General features: G+C 46.0%; 2 protein-coding genes across 5 annotated transcripts in view; one reads left to right on the forward strand and one right to left on the reverse strand.

Moving 5' to 3' along the window:
• The window catches only part of STK25 (serine/threonine kinase 25), a 52,964-nt gene that overhangs the window by 24,254 nt on the left and 11,334 nt on the right, over window positions 1–17,376 (forward strand). The window contains exon 11 of the mRNA XM_019513392.1: window positions 10,032–10,108. Coding sequence (XP_019368937.1) covers window positions 10,032–10,108 — 77 coding nt within the window. The remainder of the gene's footprint in view (window positions 1–10,031; window positions 10,109–17,376) is intronic.
• Window positions 3,158–17,376, reverse strand: part of FARP2 (FERM, ARH/RhoGEF and pleckstrin domain protein 2) — a 184,195-nt gene continuing 169,976 nt past the window's right edge. For 2 of the 4 annotated variants that reach the window (XM_019513362.1, XM_019513352.1), the window contains 5 exons: window positions 15,706–15,824; window positions 14,766–14,929; window positions 11,745–11,852; window positions 9,637–9,788; window positions 3,158–5,623 (listed from right to left, as the gene is read on the reverse strand). In XM_019513362.1, coding sequence (XP_019368907.1) covers window positions 5,530–5,623; window positions 9,637–9,788; window positions 11,745–11,852; window positions 14,766–14,929; window positions 15,706–15,824 — 637 coding nt within the window. In that variant the 3' untranslated portion in view covers window positions 3,158–5,529. Of the gene's footprint in view, window positions 5,624–9,636; window positions 9,789–11,744; window positions 11,853–12,811; window positions 12,952–14,765; window positions 15,253–15,705; window positions 15,825–17,376 lie in introns of those variants that run through there. The other 2 variants (XM_019513371.1, XM_019513379.1) reach the window with 2 other exon arrangements.

Consider the following 17,376-nt stretch of genomic DNA (forward strand, 5'->3'; position numbering starts at 1 on the left):
AAACAAAGATGATCAGGGGCATGTAAGTACTTAGTAAAGAAAAAACCTTCTCAAGAAGTGCTCTATACAGAAGATTCACCAGAGTCTCCCTCAGAAGGCATCTAAGTTGATCATTTTTCCCACAGCTGCTGGAAGCTGCTTGCTACTGTTAAGCTCTGCATCTCCCATGATGCAAGACAAAGGAGCAAAAGCAGGTGAAGTGTCCTTGAGGCTAGGGACAGACACTCAAAAAGCCTGAGCCTGAATTAATTCAGTCTTTGCAGGCTAGGCTGAACTGGTTTGTAACTGGACGGACACTCTCTCTGGACTGAGGGAATTCAGGCACATGCCTGCTGTGGCTCAGGCTAGAAGTGGGGGGGGGGGGAATGACAAGACGGGATGGGAAACTAAAGCAGTCCTCCCTTCCTTCCAAAGTGCTGAGCTAAGGCGGGGGTGGCATGGCCAGGGCTCTGCAGGACCTCTGATTAGGGAGGGCTGCCTTCCCAGGCTTTTCCCCACTGGCTGCTCAAGGGGTGGGAGTGTTGCTAGACCCCTGCTAGCACTCAGACAAGTGAGGGGTGTGCAGTGCATGCATCTGTTGATTCACAGCTTTTCAGTCTCCCTCCCTGCTTCTTTATACTGTCTGCAGCAAATTGACAGGCAAGCCAGCCAGCTGGGGACTGATACAGTGATTATCACCTCATCAGCAAAACAATAGCCCCCCCATTAGTTCAAACTCTTCTTAAACAGCTTACCAGCTGACCTGTTGATTAGCTCCAAATAGCCCTAAGCAGCCACTATTCTGTCTGCCTGTCCCAGTTAAATTGGAGATACACAGAGACACCTCCCAGCATTAGCTAGCTAGCTAGCATACCATATGCCTAAGGTCTGTGGGGCTGGGATCTGTGCTGTGGGAGATGGGAGGGAGGGAGGGAAGGGGGGATTCCTACTTAAGCAGTGAGCAGCAACGGGGTTGCAGGGGAAGGATAGGGCAGGGGGAAGCCAGGTGGACCCTGCTGTGTCTGCAAGTCTCTGCTGGAGCTCCAGCCAGGGAACAGAGGGGAGGGGCCAGCCCTGCTGTGGTACAGAGAGCCCTGCCCAGCCCAGAGAGCAAGCTGGGATGCTGGGGGTGTCTGGTTTATCTTAAATCAGCAAGGAGTCTGGGACCAGAGGCAGTGCATAGGAGGTGCACCCCTTGCAAAAAGGCACCGCTGACACCGGTGGCAGGATCTGTGGGCAGTCCACAATTGCTGCTGGGCACCACCAACAGCACCTGCGGGTGGTCGCTGACTCCTGGTTGGCGCTCGCCACCACTCTTTCTCCCCCACCGCCAACAGTGCCAGTGGCATCTGGGGGATCGCCACACTTACTGCTGCCAGGCTTCTGCCGCCACCATGCTCCCACCACCGCCAGCACAGCCGTTCCTCCCCAGCTGCTGGGGGCACACACCTTTCATGTCTGGGACAGACATTGCATAAACAGGTTTGAGCCAAATCAGTTAAGTCTGATACTACATTCAACCAGGTTTATCTTAAACTGGTTTCAGCCATTTTCAAACTGGTTTATGTGCACTGAACATCTGTTCTTTTACAGGTTTAAACCAGTTTCTGATCACTTAAATCAGTTTATGTGCAATGTCTGTCCCTAACCTGAAAAAACTAGAATTGAGCAGCAGTGAGGGTTACAGTGAAGCACAGCCTACAGGTGCACGTGCCTAGCAGCCACAGATACCTTGGTCCCCATGAAAAGAAGGTTCCTTATCTGGCTACTGGATGCAGAGGAAAAGTCAAAGTCAGATGCTTTCATGAAAAAGAAAAAACATGACAACTTCATTAGTACAGAAAAGCTGAAGGAGTCTTCCATTTCATACAATAGAAAAAGTGATGCAAATTCCATCAGAACATTGCCTATCCCCAGCAGAGGAACACCTCCTAAAACACCCTGCACTGGCCAGATGTTTGGAGTGACTGTTGCCCTATTGCCCTGAAAGGCCACCTCACATGTCCATAACCTTGGCAGCAGGGTAAACATGGGACATGATTGGTTCCAAATTGCAGAGTTCTTTCACAGAGCACATGGCTGATTCAGTAGTCTTGAATGCAACAGCTTTCCCCACACTTACTCTCGAGGCATATGGACAATGCCTTCTGTTGCTTTAGGACTTCTGCAGATCCCAAATCAATGAGGCGCCATGGTATCAGTGTATATGGGTCGTGTGAATTCCCAGAAACTCGGTGCTTGCAGAGGCAAACCAATGTTCTTGGGAAAACAAGTTAAAGCCAGCATTGAATAGAGCAGTGTTGTGCAAGCTCTTTCAAAAGAGCTCTACCAGCATTAATCAGTCTTGACCTGGAGCCTGTCCTGCTATTCCAGGTCACACCCTCTCCACAGAGTAGATAACCAGGGATACCAGGTGAGGTAGGGTGAGACTAAATAGCCTACCAGTAACTGAGGTTTGCCCCCCCTCTACTTGGTTGGCCCTGTAGGGAGTCACATGCCACATACACAAACCATGGGACCATTTGAAGAAGCAAAAGGAGGCAGTCAGAGCTACACAAATATAGATACTTTAACCAGAGCTGTAAGAGGCCTTTCCTTCTAACCATCTTACACTTCTACCTGGCTCAAAGCCTAAGCAGGAGCTTTGGAAGGGCATCTGGGGAGGGTCAGTGCAGATATAGTCAGAAAACACCAACTTGAAAATCCACTCTGCTAAGCCCCTTATAGAAGATCAGCAAGTAAGTGCAACCCACTGGGAAGGCAGGGGACTTCTCATTACAAAGGGAAGCTCCAGTTTTAATGGGCTTTGCCCATTCCTCTCAAACAGATGCAGATATCTGCCATGGTCACAAGGGCTCCTCCTCCTACCTCCAGAGGCAGGGAGCTCCAGGGAAGGAGTGATCAATGTGCTGTCCAGGGAGGAGGAAGACAAGAAAAGCTCAGCTGTCTAGTATGGTGAAGAATGAAGTTCTGGACTCTGCAAAGCTATTTCTGGAGGCTAAGGGAAGGGAAAATTATGTACTATGCCAGCTACAAAGGGGAAAATGATGTACTGGCAGTTCCTCTCTGAAGACATCATCACACAGGCTTCCTGTCCCACTGGTGCCTCTTGTTAAAGGACTATGTAGTTTGCATGCAGATGTTGTGCCCAGGAGTGATGAGGACATGTCCATAGAGCTGTATGCCAATGTGCTCTTTACTTCCACTGTTAAACATGCACACTTAGGTAGTTACAAGGGAAACATCTAGTAAATACATGCCCATACATCTACAACCATTTATTTAAAAAAATGAAGATACTAATAAATTAATAAAAGTCCATTTAACTTACAATGGTCATTATGACACAGTGGCAATAGAGAATGGATTTGGTCCAATCTCTGCATCTTTACAGGTGAAGATGCCATGTGAAAGGTCATGAGGTCTTTACTAGGAACCCTCTACCTGAGATACTAGTCCTTTCCCACCCAGCGTACGTCAAAACAGCACAACCCTGTATTCCATCTTTGGGGAGAGAGTTCTGTACACCAGCTTCTGCACTTCCTGTTTTCCATGGGTCACTCTGAATTCCACCTCTTCCTTCTCCTCCCATCCTCTTGACATGTAGCACTTCCTCTCTCTCTCTAACACCTCTCTGTGCCTTCCCTTGGTACATATATACTTTCCCACCTAAAACACAAACTGGCTTCTCAGAACCCATTTCAACCATGCATGTCCACCTATCAGCAGTGTTTGTGGCTGTTAGCTTATTGCAAGTGTCATTCTTTAGAAGAAGGGCACGGCAATACTGCCCAACACAAAGCTGCATTGCATTGCATCCAGATAACACCACATCTGGAGAAGCAGGGCAGAATGAGAATATTTCATACTAGGTAGGGTACACAGCCCTCCAGAACAGGTGCCAGGATCTCATGATCCATTTTGAATAAAGTCACTTACACCTTCATGATAAAAGTGAAGATGGATTCCCATCTCCTTGTTTAGAGATGATGTTTTAGGCAAAAGTGCCTAAATGTTACTGAAGCATAATGCTGCAGTGACTTTCAGATGGGCACATTCTCCTGTCTCAGAAGTGTTTGCAAAAATGCCTCCTCCCTCCACCTCCCTCCCCCCACCCCAAGCAGCAGCAAATTGCCCAAAAATAGAGGTGGCCAACCTGTAGCATGAGCAGCTTGTGTGCGTGGCACGCAACAGATCAAGGAAGGGACAGGCAGCACAGGAAGCAGAAAACAGGGAGCAGAAGGTGGTACTTGGGAAGGGTGCAGAGCTAATTTGTGGCACACCTACTTCCTTTTTCCCTGCACTACAGAAGCATTTCTCAACCTGTGGGTTACAAGAATATATGAAAGGGTTGCAAACAAACATTAAAAATGGATCAACAAACTTTAAAAATCAATTCTTTAGAAAGAAAAACATGGGAAACTGTGGCTTTTCCCTTGTAGCCTGTCAGAGTTGCCTCTATACCCCACATCCCCCACTGCACCACACACTGGGGGGCCAGGGACTGGAAGTACTGGGTCAGATGGGCCATCGATGTTTACAAATGGGTCATGGTACAAAAGAGGTTGAGAACCACTGCTCTAGAGGATGCTGAGGGTAGTTTATTGGCTTTCCCTGCCTTAAGCGATGCCTTCCCCAGCAGAGGACAAGTAAAGGGTTTGCCAGGTGAGCCCTCCATGTGTACAGGCAGCAAAGAACTCGGGAGGTAAAACAAGGAATGTTAGGAAGCCTCTGAGATCTCAGGAAAACCATGGGTGTTTTTTCACACTCATCCCGTGCTCCCAGCTGTGCCACATGATGTGTTTAAGCAAACAAAGGTTCAGGTTCTCTCCATTCCCTTTCCAAAAACAGAATAAAATAAAATAAAATAAAATACCAAGATGAAGGAGTTACCATGGCAGTTTCCTGAGTAGCTCAGTCATTCTACAGAAACTGTTTTCTGGTATGAATGTAAGCATTCAAGTGGATACATCTGCAGAGCTCCAGTGAGTCTAATACGTTTGTGGGTGGTAAGCTGAAGGTAAGAGCAGCAAACAGGACATAGGTGGTTTTAGCTGGACTGTGTGTCAGGATAAGGGAGCTGCTGGGAGCCAAAGTGCCTGATACCAGCAACTGTGCGCCAAGGAACACCACTGACAGCTGCTATTAATCTCTGACAGCTGCTGAACACCCAGTGACAATGAAAGAGACAGGTACTGCTTCTGTCTCCATCCAGACCTGCTACTCCAACCTGTCCAGAATCCACGTAACTGAAACATGATCCTCTCCACAACGTGCGCGCATAACAAACCATTATTTTTCCCACAGAGGGAGTTTTGCTGCCATTGTCAGGTTCTCTTGTCTCTTCAACTAGGTGCGATTGGAGCAGACAGTGTCCTCAAGGCCAGTTGAACCTGATGTGATTCCAGTTTGTCCCTCCTCTTGCTTAACAACCTTTCCCACCCCAGGTGGAAATCAGCTTGTCACTTAACAGCATTATCAGCTCCAAACTCCTATTCCCACCCAAGCCCACTAATAGAAGTCGACAGCAGAGACCCAGCTCTGCCCTCATCAGTTTGTGAGAGTCTCCTCCTTTTCATCCTTGGGAGCCAACAGACTAGATCTTGCTGGAGAACTTGTGGCTCTCTTAATCACTTCCATCCACCTGGCAAGAGAGGAAGAACAACATCAGAATGCCCATAGCCTCACCCACTTCTTATAAGATTCATATGTATCAGCTTGGCTCTTGTGTGCAGAATGCAATACTATGAAGTTCTACAGCACCCTTTTATCTTAAGATCTTCAAACACTTTCAGATATTCAGGCTGAAATATCCTGTGAGGTCAGCAATACAAACTGTTTTATTGAAGATGGGAAGAATGGGGCAAAGGGAGAATTGAATCAACTCATTCAGCTCCACACAGTGTGTATCACATCCCTGTATTAATGAACAAATTAAAAGATGGGTTTAAAATAGCTCCAAAACTAAATATCCCTTGGCAAGATCAACATAGCAAAAGCAGCATGTATGTATCAACTTGTATTCAATCATACACCTTAGCAAGGATGCTGCTTAAAGCAGCTACAACAAAGTGTCAGGTGTACCACATTAGAGGGAGCAAGAACCAGCCAGTCTGTAGAAATGAGTAAGTTTATGCTTTCCTTCTATGACATGGCTTTACTCTCTTTGTCAGCTACTCAGATCCTTACATCATTAACTTAACCCACCAATTTGTTTCCCCCAGTTGGTTGCGTGTAAGAGCTGCACCCAGTCAGATGATTTATCATCAACACCACAGTGAAGTTTATTTTGAACTATTCCTTATTCCAGCCACATCCAGTCAACTTTCATAGATTCATAAATGTAGGGTTGGAAGGGACCTTGTAGATCTTCTAGTCCGGCCCCCTGCCCTGGGCAGGAGAGAAAACTGGGCTCAAATGACCCCAGCCAGGTAAACATTGAGCCTCCTCTTAAAGACCCCCAGGGGTAGGAGCCAGCACCACTTCCCCTGGAAGTTGGTTCCAGATCCTAGCTGCCCTGACCGTGAAGTAGTGTCTCCTGATGTCTAGTCTAAACCTACTCTCTAACAACTTATGGCCGTTATTCCTTGTAACGCTGGGAGGCGCTCGGGGGAACAAGGTTTCTCCCAAACCCCGTTGGTCCCCCTTAGTAAGTTTATAGATGGCCACCAGGTCCCCCCTCAGCCTTCTCTTGCAAAGGCTGAACAGGTTAAGGTCCCGTAGCCTCTCCTCATAGGGTCCGCCCAGATCATGTGGGTGGCCCTCCTTTGGACCCTCTCCATGTTGTCCACATCCCTCCTGAAGTGCGGCGCACAGAACTGGACACAGTACTCCAGCTGCAACCTGACCAGTGTCGCATAGAGGGGGAGGATCACATCCTTGGCCCTGCTTGGGATGCATCTGTGGATGCAGGATGAGGTGCAGTTAGCCCTACTGACCGTGTTCTCATGTTGTTGGCCCATGTTCATCTTGCAGTCAGTAATGACTCCAAGATCTCTTTCTGCCACCGTGCTTTTGAGAAGGGAGTTCCCCAGCCTATAGGTATGCTGCTGGTTCCTACTGTCCAAGTGCAGCACCCTGCACTTGTCAGTGTTGAATCCCATCCTATTTTCATTTGCCCACCCCTGTAACCTGTCCAGGTCCTGCTGGAATCTGTCCTTCCCTTCTAGCATGCCCACCTCACTTGATAGTCAAGGTATGGAGAACAGCTGACACAAAGTATTTCACAAGTGTAATTTAGCCCAGAAGTTCTATAGTCCTTTGTAGATTTACAAAAGAATACCCTAGGATCCTGTGTAAAAGCGTTTTTCCAACCGAGATAAGTTACTATTCATATATCTTTGACCTAAGTATCTGACTAACACTTTCAGGGCCCTCTGGTCTACTCTTAAGGTCTTGGAAAGGATGAACAAAGCATCAAGTGAAACTGGACCAGAGAAATGACAGGGGAGCATGTCTCTGAAGAAGAGATCAACATCAACCTTGGAAAGAGGCATAAGGACAGTCTCTAAAATTTCGACTTGAACTTGTTAGAGAAACCCAGTCCAAACATTCTGCAGACATTGTGTTTCCTCTGCATCCCCAGGAGACCATTTGCACCCAGTTTGAAGCATGGCCTGCCAGTGGCAGGCTAAGCTTACTGTCAGTGATGCTGCCCAAGGACAAACTTCTTGTGGAAGGTTTTTACGGTACACCAGTTCCTATATTTAGGCGCACACAATTCTTTTGTACTTGTATTAGGAAATCACTCTTTAAGTTACTTGTGGCCCGGAGAACTGTTTCAGATGGTTCTATTTAGCAGTAGACAGGCAACTCTGATGATAAACTGGACAAAATTCCCTATTCCCATGATCGTTCTAGAAGTCGACACTTCTAGATTCATAACAATAATGAAAAAAGTTAACTAGTTGTATGCCTTCTCAAAATCTCTCAAACTTGCTACTTGAAACTCTCAAAAAGAAAGGGACTAAGTTGGAATGAACACAACTGTAGTGGGGGGCAGTCTTCATGTTTTAAGACAGGGACTCCTGATCTTTTTGGGCCTCAGCCCCACGCCAGGGCTCACAAACTAACTTCTGGTCATGAACAACCTCACCTGGACTTCAAGCCCATCTGGGGTTACTGAATATCTGTGTGGCCCATGACCCCACTCGTAAGGAATATGATCCCATTTGGAGTCACAACACCTGGATTAGGAACTGCTCCTTTAGACTTGTTGACATGAGAATAATGGTGTCCAGTCAGAGGGGGAGATGAAGTAGGAAGATGTCTTCAAAAACAGATGAAGCAGAAGGGAATATGGGGAGAAAACCATAATATTGCCACGTAACATTGGCATAGGAGGTTCTGTGTGTGGTTTCTGAATTAGGCACTCTTTTTTCAGGTTCAGTTGCCTATTGTGGAATATAGCATCTAGCTCTTTGGTATGCAGCATAATTTAAAAATAAAAGCTTTGAGTACAAGGGCAATGCCAGCCTCTTGCCAGTGGGAGGGCTGAGGTGGGCTAGACAGGCAACTGGGAGGGCCTGCGCCAAACATCCTTATTTGTTTTTTTTAACAATACCCACTTAAACATATGTTTTATCTATGTTATCTGCAAAAGGAGAATAAAAATATATACTGTATGCAAACAGATCAGCCCGGGCCGGGCCAGGAGTGCTGCACCTCTGTGGGTATGAGCTGGGCAGGCTCAACTGGGAGGGGCAGACAGCAGTGGCCCAGGGGGCAGGGAGGGAGGGTAGGGGGAGAGACAGTGGGCTTGGACAGGGGCAGTGCTGGGAGGGGTGGCTACAGGGGGCCCAAGGCAAATTTTAGGGTGGCTATAGCCTCCCCCTTAGTGCTGCCCCTGTTTGAGTATGCATGTGTATCAGTAAAAACAGGTTCTACAAATGTCACAGAAGTCAGCAGCAAATCTTCAGGTCTAATCTCGTCTCTTATCTCTTTTCAGAAACAGGGTTACTACTGAATCTAAAATAAAAAACTCTATTAATGACTGCAAAATCAAAGCCTGTCTGGGCCTGCCTGGATGTACTGTGGGTAGGCGGGTAGCAGGACACTGAGTGTTATATGGCTCCCTAGATGCATACTTCTAAAGGTGCTACGTTACTGAGCTTCTTAGGGACCCCTAGGGACAAACTTTACTCCTGCTTGAAGCCCTGAAAATCTCAGTGCATCTACTTTTGTAATGCACTGGCCCTGTAGCCTCAACAGTCCATCACAAAAAGTAGTGAGAAAGAGGAAGGAAAAATCTTTCACTTTTTCTATTAATTGTTTTACAGAAACTCAAACAGGGTGAAATAGGATAGCACTTGGGCACCTGATAGGTGGAATAAGATCTAGCTCCTCATATACTGAACACAGAAGAAGACTGGATCTCCTGGTAGGCCAAACCACCTCACAAGGGAACAGGGATCTATAGTGATCACAGAACTGATCACAGAGGGAGTAGTGACCAGAGGGGCCATTGCAACCTTTAAGAATACCCTACCCAGTACATAATATTTGCATTCTGCCCTGCTTCTCCAGACTATGATTCACAAAGTCACTTGGCTTGTGTACAGAAACAAGGATTAGCCTCTCAAATCCCAACTCTGGATTAGCAGTCTGTGAATAAAACAAATGTTACACTCTGAAATGGATGTGGGGGCATGACTTTACCTTTCAAAGGTGTACTTGCTCTCAGCCCTGAAAAAATACACATGGGATTTGAACTGCAGCTTGAAGACGTAGTCTTTCTGGATGCCATCTGCCTCCACTGGGGTGCTGACTGTATATCCAAGGAGTGGGAGACTGGCCAATGGATAATCATCCTGAAACACAGCCAGACAGCACAGGTCTTAGTGAAGGCCATCCTCTATGGACAGTGCAGAGTGAGAGGATACGTTTGCCTTTTCTTACCATACTTTCAGGAATGGCTTTACTCACTTTTAGATGGACAAGAACTGCCTTTTTATCCCATGAAGTCTCTTTATATTGTAAATAATGATGAAAATTTCCCCAAGTGGCTCAATTATGGAAATAAAATGACATGTCTCTATTCTCTTGTTTTTTAGTCTTCTGAATTCCCCCCCTTTGCACTACTCCAACACTAAAGCAAAGATGATCCTCCCAGCAATGCCTGATCCTTCAGGTGAGAAGCCCTAACAATGTAAAATAAGTTTATTTTAGTTAACAAGGTCCAAAGGTGCTATTAGCTGGCTGGAAACATTCATTACAGAAAGACGGAAAGACCACTCCAGAATTACAGCAGCTCCTGAGGCTTGTTTCAAAACATTAGTTGAGCTGAGATGTAAAGGAAGGAGGGCAAACCAAGTACAATTGGGAGAAGGGAAAAGGAAAAGGAAAAGTAGAAACAAAAGTCTCATTAACTCTCCTGAACTTCATTAGCTGCAACACCAAGAGACACTTGTCCCTAATGCTCTACAGATCAATGCCACTTACAAAACAGGATATCCCAATTAAAGTGGTGTGAAAAAGGTCCTTATCCTTATATAAAATGGCTCCATTAATTACCGCCTGCTATTTTTTCTTGCCACATTTGCGGCCTTCAGTGAACTTGATGGATAATTATAAAGTGCACTTAGAGGAGAGGTTCTTCAACTTGGGAGGAAAAACCTGCAGCATGCTTATAGGCTTGGCAGTGCTACGCTGGCTAGCACTTTGGACAAAAGGGACTTGGGGGTCATGACTGACCACAAGATTAACATGAGCCTTCAATGTGATGCTGCAGCTAGTAAAGCGAGCAAAATGCTGGCTTGGATCCATAGATGCTTCTCAAGCAAATCCCAGGACTTCATTCTCCCATTGTACTCAGCTTTGGTGAAGTCGCAGCTGGAATACTGCATCCAGTTTTGGGCTCCACAATTCAAAAAGGATGTGAAGAAGCTTAAGAGAGTCCAGAGGAGAGCCATGCACATGATCAGAGGTCAGGAAAACAGACCTTATGATGAGAGGCTGAGGGCTATAAGACTCTTCAGCCTGGAAAACCGCAGGCTCAGAGGTGATCTGGTGGCCACCTATAAGTTTATCAGGGGGGTTCACCAGGATCTGGGGGAATGTTTGTTCACCAGAGCGCCCCAAGGGATGACAAGGTCGAACAGTCACAAACTCCTCTGTGACCGTTTCAGGCTGGACATAAGGAAGAACTTCTTTACTTTCTGAGCCTCCAAGGTTTGGAATAGACTGCCGCTGCAGGTGGTTCAAGCACCTACTTTGAACACTTTCAAGAGACATTTGGATGCCTATCTTGCTAGGCTCCTATGACCTCTGCTGATTTTCTGCCCTTTGGGCAGGGGGCTGGACTCGATCTTCTGAGGTCCCTTCCAGCCCTCATGTCTATGAATCTGTAAGTCTATGAATTAAAAAGAGGCATCTCTGTCTTCCATCTAGTATCTCACCTCTAACCTTTACTGCACTGGTGCTCCCAATTCTGGCCCAGAAGGCCAGGTGAATGCTGCAGGGTCAATCCATGGGCAGGATTGCACTCCACCTGGCTCCAGGGGCCCCACATTGCCTCTGCAGCTGGGGTCCAGCTCTGAGGACCCCACATCACCTCCACCCAGTCTCTATGCACCAGGAATTGGCCCTACACTGCCCAATCTAGCATGCAAAACCTGATTTAGCATGCAAGGCAATGGCCAACAGATCTGTGGGGAACCCATCAGGCTGGATGCCATAGCACAAGGGGCTGGATCTAGCTCATGACCCAGGGGTCGAGCACCCCTGCTTTAGTGCGCAGAGCTCTTACTTGATTTGTGTGGGCTTACCTGGTGAGTCTTGTAGAAGAACAAGCAAAAGTTGGTGAAGACAACCCAGAGCTTCTGCCAGCCATTGCTGTTTTTGAACTTTCTCAGCAGGTATCCTGAGAGCTGATTCTGGCATTGAGGGAAAAGAAAACGGAGGTGAGATTGCAGATCCCTATCCTCAAGAACACAACAAAGTTTGCTGTGGTACCACTTTATATGCTCCTGGATCTAACAGCTAATTAACCCAGAGCTCTGTCCCAGGCTTAGACAGTCTTTCTTGGATAGTCTGTTGTCAAGGAAGTGCCTCAGCCTCTTTCTGCACCTTCAGTGTGCCGCCTACACAAAATGACTCCCTTTCACATGTGCACAGCAGTAATGTACGCATGCAGGACCACGTCAGCCAAACAAGTGTCACCTCAATCATGTCATTATTCTCCAGCTGTTATGGAAGAGGTCTCTAAATCTCTAATTGCACTGGTTCAAGACTTGCAACACTTCACTGAGAAGTGCATGATTTTGACCATCCTACCAGCCTTGCCTTAGCTCTGTCCTCCTTTGCAGCCTGTCTTCCAGCTAAGAACTAATAAAAACAGCTTATTAAAACACTGGTTGTTCAGTTTATGTGAAGAAGCAAATACAGGACAGCACTTGGAAAATGTAACACAAGGAGAACAAACAAAAAAGGATCCTTGACAGAGACTGAGATGCCCACTAGGACATAGTAACTACACAGAGCTGAGGCAGGAGTGGACAGCACACTGCAGGGAAGCAGTATTTAAGTCAATTTGCAGCAAATTGGAATGCGAGTGGCAGAACAGGCACAGTGTGATGAGGAACAGATGTGCTAAACCTACATAGAGAAATGACAGCAAATTTATTGCATATCTGTAGAAAGGAGACAGCCCTTTAGACAGACTGATGGACAAGGGCTGATTTTGGAAGAAGCACTACAGCTTTGCTCCTGGATGGGCATTCTCCAGGAGCCAGCACAATGTTGAAGGTACAGGGAGTGACTATAGAGTGAGAGGAAGATTGTACTTGGACTCATGTGGATCCTTCTACCTCCTCAGAGTCTAAGGTGTTTTTACCTGAATCATGCACAGGTAATCGGACAGGGATAGGCTCTGGTTCCGGTACCAGCAAACATGAGTGACGGTGTTGGGCCGCTGGGCCTGGCCCAGCGAATAGCGAAGAGGAAGCTCTGAAGAGACAGCAAGAGAGCAGAAAACTGAAGAGAAAGAGAAGGTGGGAGAAAGATAACACAGCATTTTAGAATAAGAAGAAAGTGACAAAAGAAAAGCATCTGTTAAAAGAAAGGGAAATGTGAGAACGATTGCATTAGAATACACACTACAGGTCAAAGCAAAAAGTGCTGAGAGAACTCAGACTTTGTATTGTTGAGCCAGTGGAATCAGGGTCACAGCATTTGGATAGCAAACAGCGATGTAGTGACTTTCACAAATTTACCTACAGATCAGCCAGCCTCCTTCTAACAGGATACAGTTTGTCTCCCAGTTGGACAACAAACTCTGGTCTCCAAACCCAGATGCAAAGGCGATAAACATTTCATCACTTAACCTATTAGTCTGGTATGCCAACTGAAAATCTAGGCACTTTAGTTTAATGCCCAGCCTTAATTACTTCCACTAAATCATTGAGAGTAGAATGCAAGGGAAGGCAGGAAGCTGCAAGTGTGAGACACAGCACCCTTGAACAACTGCAGTTGCTATGGAAAGCTTATGCGTTTCCCCCCGCCCCTGCAGCAAGGACCAACTATGCAGTTGGGATAGTCAGACAAGCTTTCAAATGCAAGGCATTCTTCCTCCGATCTCCCTATTTCATGCTGCCCACTGCATATTCCTACATTTAGGAATCTAATGAGTGGTCCACCCATGACCCCAGCATCTGATGATGTGAACTTGGGTTCATAGAGCTTCTTCTCTCTATATATCTCTATATCTTATTTAGTTAGTATATAAAAGTGCATCTCTACCCTCCCTTCTGACTAACTTCAGTCTAAAACAGCTAACTGCCTCCCCAAGAAAGGTGGGCTGGAGAGTTCTGGCTGAACAAAGATTGTTGAACTGCCTGCCTAGGCAAGAGTCGAATGTAGATGTAAAATGACAAGAGCGGTGCTCTGTGGACAGAACTCCCAGGAGAAGCCCTGCAGGTCTCCATGGTGGACTCCTGCCTTCAGTGCAGTACAAACTGAGACAGAGTAAGTTCTGATACCCTGAGACACTAGCTTGCAGATCACAAGGCTGCATCTGCAGCTTAGGACACTTATAAACAGAAAGGGAAATGACATTCCCCAGCACCAGCTCTTCTGTCATGTGTGCAAGGGGTGAGCACGGCCTACAGACAGGAAGATGCAACGGCACCCTTGAAAAAACCTGCTCATTGCTGGGACAACAAAGGAAGTAGAGTATCTAGAGGATACATGACTCCAGGCCTTTGTTACCCAGAGTCAGACCCTCATATAAAATGGAATAATAAAAAATTAGGGCTGGAAGCAACCTCAGGAGGTCATCTAGTCCAACTGCTTGCTCAAAGCAGGACCATCCCCAGCTAGATCATCCCAGCCAAAGCTTTCGCTATCTGGGTCTTAAAAACCCCCAAGGATGGAGGTTCTACAACCTCTCTGGGTAACCTGTTCTAGTGTTTTACTAACCTCCTAGTGAGAATGTTTTTCCTAATATCTAACAAACTTCCCTTGCTGCAACTTGAGATATACCAACTGCATGGTTAGTTTACTCTGAGGGTTGCAGAAAACACAACTGAAGAATTCTGTCTTAGGTCTCCTTTCACACATTCCTTCAAGACACTTCCTTGAACTGGTGGAAATAGCAAAACATGCGTATGGGTACACAGGCACTCATGCACCACTGGCAGACATACAGATGTGATTTGACTTTTTAGTCGCTCGCTCTCATGGCACAGAAATGATTGAAGGCAACAAGACACATGTACTGGAGGAAGACCAGGAGCTGAGTGAACTGAGACAGACAGAGTGAGAGGTGAGAGCTGTGCCCTGGCGGGTACCTCAACAGCCACACTGTGGTCAGTCATGGAGACGCTCGTGTTGCGGTACCAGCACACATGCATGGTAGTGTTGGCACGGTGGTGGCTCTGCCTGTCCAGCGAGCTACGAGAAGAGTGTATGTCATCTTCAGACTCTTGTTCTAGAGAGACCTCATCAGAGGATCCTGGGGGAGGAGAATTCAGCAGCAGTTTTAGAAAACTGTGATGCACAGACAGCGATATAAGCAGGGATTCCTCTGAACATCTTCAGTTTTTCCTGAACTGACCCAACACAAGAACATGTCACTGTGCATTTGTTACACTGCTCCTGAAAGGTCTCACCTGTCACCTCTCCCTGGTCTTCAGGATCAAGCTGCATTTGGGGATGAAGGGAATGGTCTGACCCACTGCTGCATTTAAACTGAAAATGATGTTCATGTAAAAACAGCAAGTGTATTTTGCAATGTCCTGTCCAGAGAGTGTCTTATTTGGAGACAGGCCTTTCTCACTGTAGAACAGAGAAAAATTCACTGATACAAGAAACAGCACATGCTTTATTACAGGCTGTGATAACAACAGGCTCATGGAGATGGGTAAGAGCAGTGGGATATAAAAGAACTTCTTGAATATCAAAGATGCCTGGTTCTCTGGATGGAAAAAGTGCTGTAGTGTTAAATGGAGGAAAATTCTCCTAAACAGGAGATGGCTGAAGACTACAAAAAATTAAATACTGTTCCAATGCTGAGGCTTCTATCTGCAGATTTCAAAAATACCAGATAAGGCATTGATAAGATATGGAGGAGAATCCATTCTAAGTAACATGCGGAAAAGGCATTTCATTAGTGTTATTGCACCCATCATATAATCTACCATGCACATCACAGACTGCAGCAGGAAGAATGCAGGGAACATAAACAGCATCTTTGGCACCACATTCACAAAGGAGGAAAATGCTACTTACTGTTAGAGCGATTGCATACAGAGCTTTCCAGGAACACATCAGAGTTCTCAGTAGATTTCTTGGCTATTTCAATGGCCATGTTTAAGTCTTCCATCCACTTCCCCATTTCCAGGCGGGTGCTAAAAGACAAACAGTGATGTTGGTTGGAACACAGCCCTAGATTTCTGAATCAAGAGGAACCCTCAATATTTGCCCTCAATCAAGAGGAACCCTCAGCTTGTTGCCTTCAGTATTTGCAACTCCTTTTCCTGTATAGAATCCCCACCAAAACTGCAGGTTTGTGGTGAACCAACACAGCAACAGCAGCAGGATCCTTCCCTTACAGGGCCCATATAACTGGGGGGGGTGCTAAATTCCTGCAATTTTCATTCTTCTTCACTCCTGCCCTTTGAAGTCAGCCTGGGCCTGCAGTGCCTGGTGTTCACACTCATTGGCCCATCCTATCCAGTAGCAATGAAATGTAAAGTTATGTACCATGTTTCTTATGAATTTAAAACACACCAAAAGAAATACTAGTTCCCTCCTACCTGAGCTATGGTTTTATTGTTTAGACACTTGTACTGGGTATTTGGTTGTACTCTGTACAGTTTGATGGTTCTTTGTAGCCGCTTCTATTCAGTAACTCTTCCCTTTCTGAAAATGTTTCCCTTCAAACTGAAAAAAAATCCACATTTGGTTTCAGCCCAGAAGTGATTTTTTTTCTGGAAAGTTTAAGAAAAAATCCTTTAAACTATTTCCAAGTTATGACAGACTGGGAAAAAAGCGTTTACTTTTCCAGTTTGAAGAATATTTCAAAGCACTTTCTGGCTCATACAATTCTAAAATATTTGGACCTGGCGGGAAAAAAGCAGACATTTTCAGATAGACAAGAACTCAAAAACCTTTAATTTTTTTGTGAGCATGTAAAGATATAACTGACTACAAAGCCATTCAAAACTGAATTTCACGTGTATGTGTCAACAGCTTTTGCTAACATTAGAAGCAATGCAACTAACTGAATAAATAACTGTAAAGTATAAAAAAGAATAAACCTCTCAATTAAGGGCCATGAATTCTTCATCATTTGTCTGCATCATTTGAGCATGCTAAAATCCAATAAAATTCTCATAGATTTCATAGACATTAGGGCTGGAAGGGACCTCGGAAGATCATCGAGTCCAGCCCCCTGCCTGAGGGGCAGGAAGTCAACTGGGGTCATAGGATCCCAGCAAGATAAACATCCAATTTTCTCTTGAAGATGTTCAATGTAGGTGCTTGAACCACCTCCGATGGCAGGCTGTTCTAGACCTTGGGGGCTCGGACAGTAAAGAAATTCTTCCTTATGTCTAGCCTGAAATGGTCTTGTAGTAGTTTATGTCCGTTCGACCCCGTCATCCCTTGGGGCGCTCTGGTGAACAAACGTTCCCCCAGATACAAATGTCACCCCTGATAACCTTATAGGTGGCCATCAAATCACCTCTGGGTGTAGATCACCCCTGAGCCTGTGCTTTTCCAGGCTAAAGAGCCCCATGGCTCTCAGCCTGTCATTGTAAGTTCTGTTTTCCTGACCTCTGATCATGCGTGTGGCTCTTCTCTGGACTCTCTCAAGCTTCTCCACATCCTTTTTGAATTGTGGGGCCCAAAACTGGACTGCAGGTTTTTCCTCCCAAGGTGGAGAACCTTGCATTTTTC

This window comes from Gavialis gangeticus, unplaced genomic scaffold, assembly GCF_001723915.1.
Source record: "Gavialis gangeticus isolate Ggan-Ray unplaced genomic scaffold, GavGan_comp1, whole genome shotgun sequence".
Classification (NCBI taxonomy): Eukaryota; Metazoa; Chordata; order Crocodylia; family Gavialidae; genus Gavialis; species Gavialis gangeticus.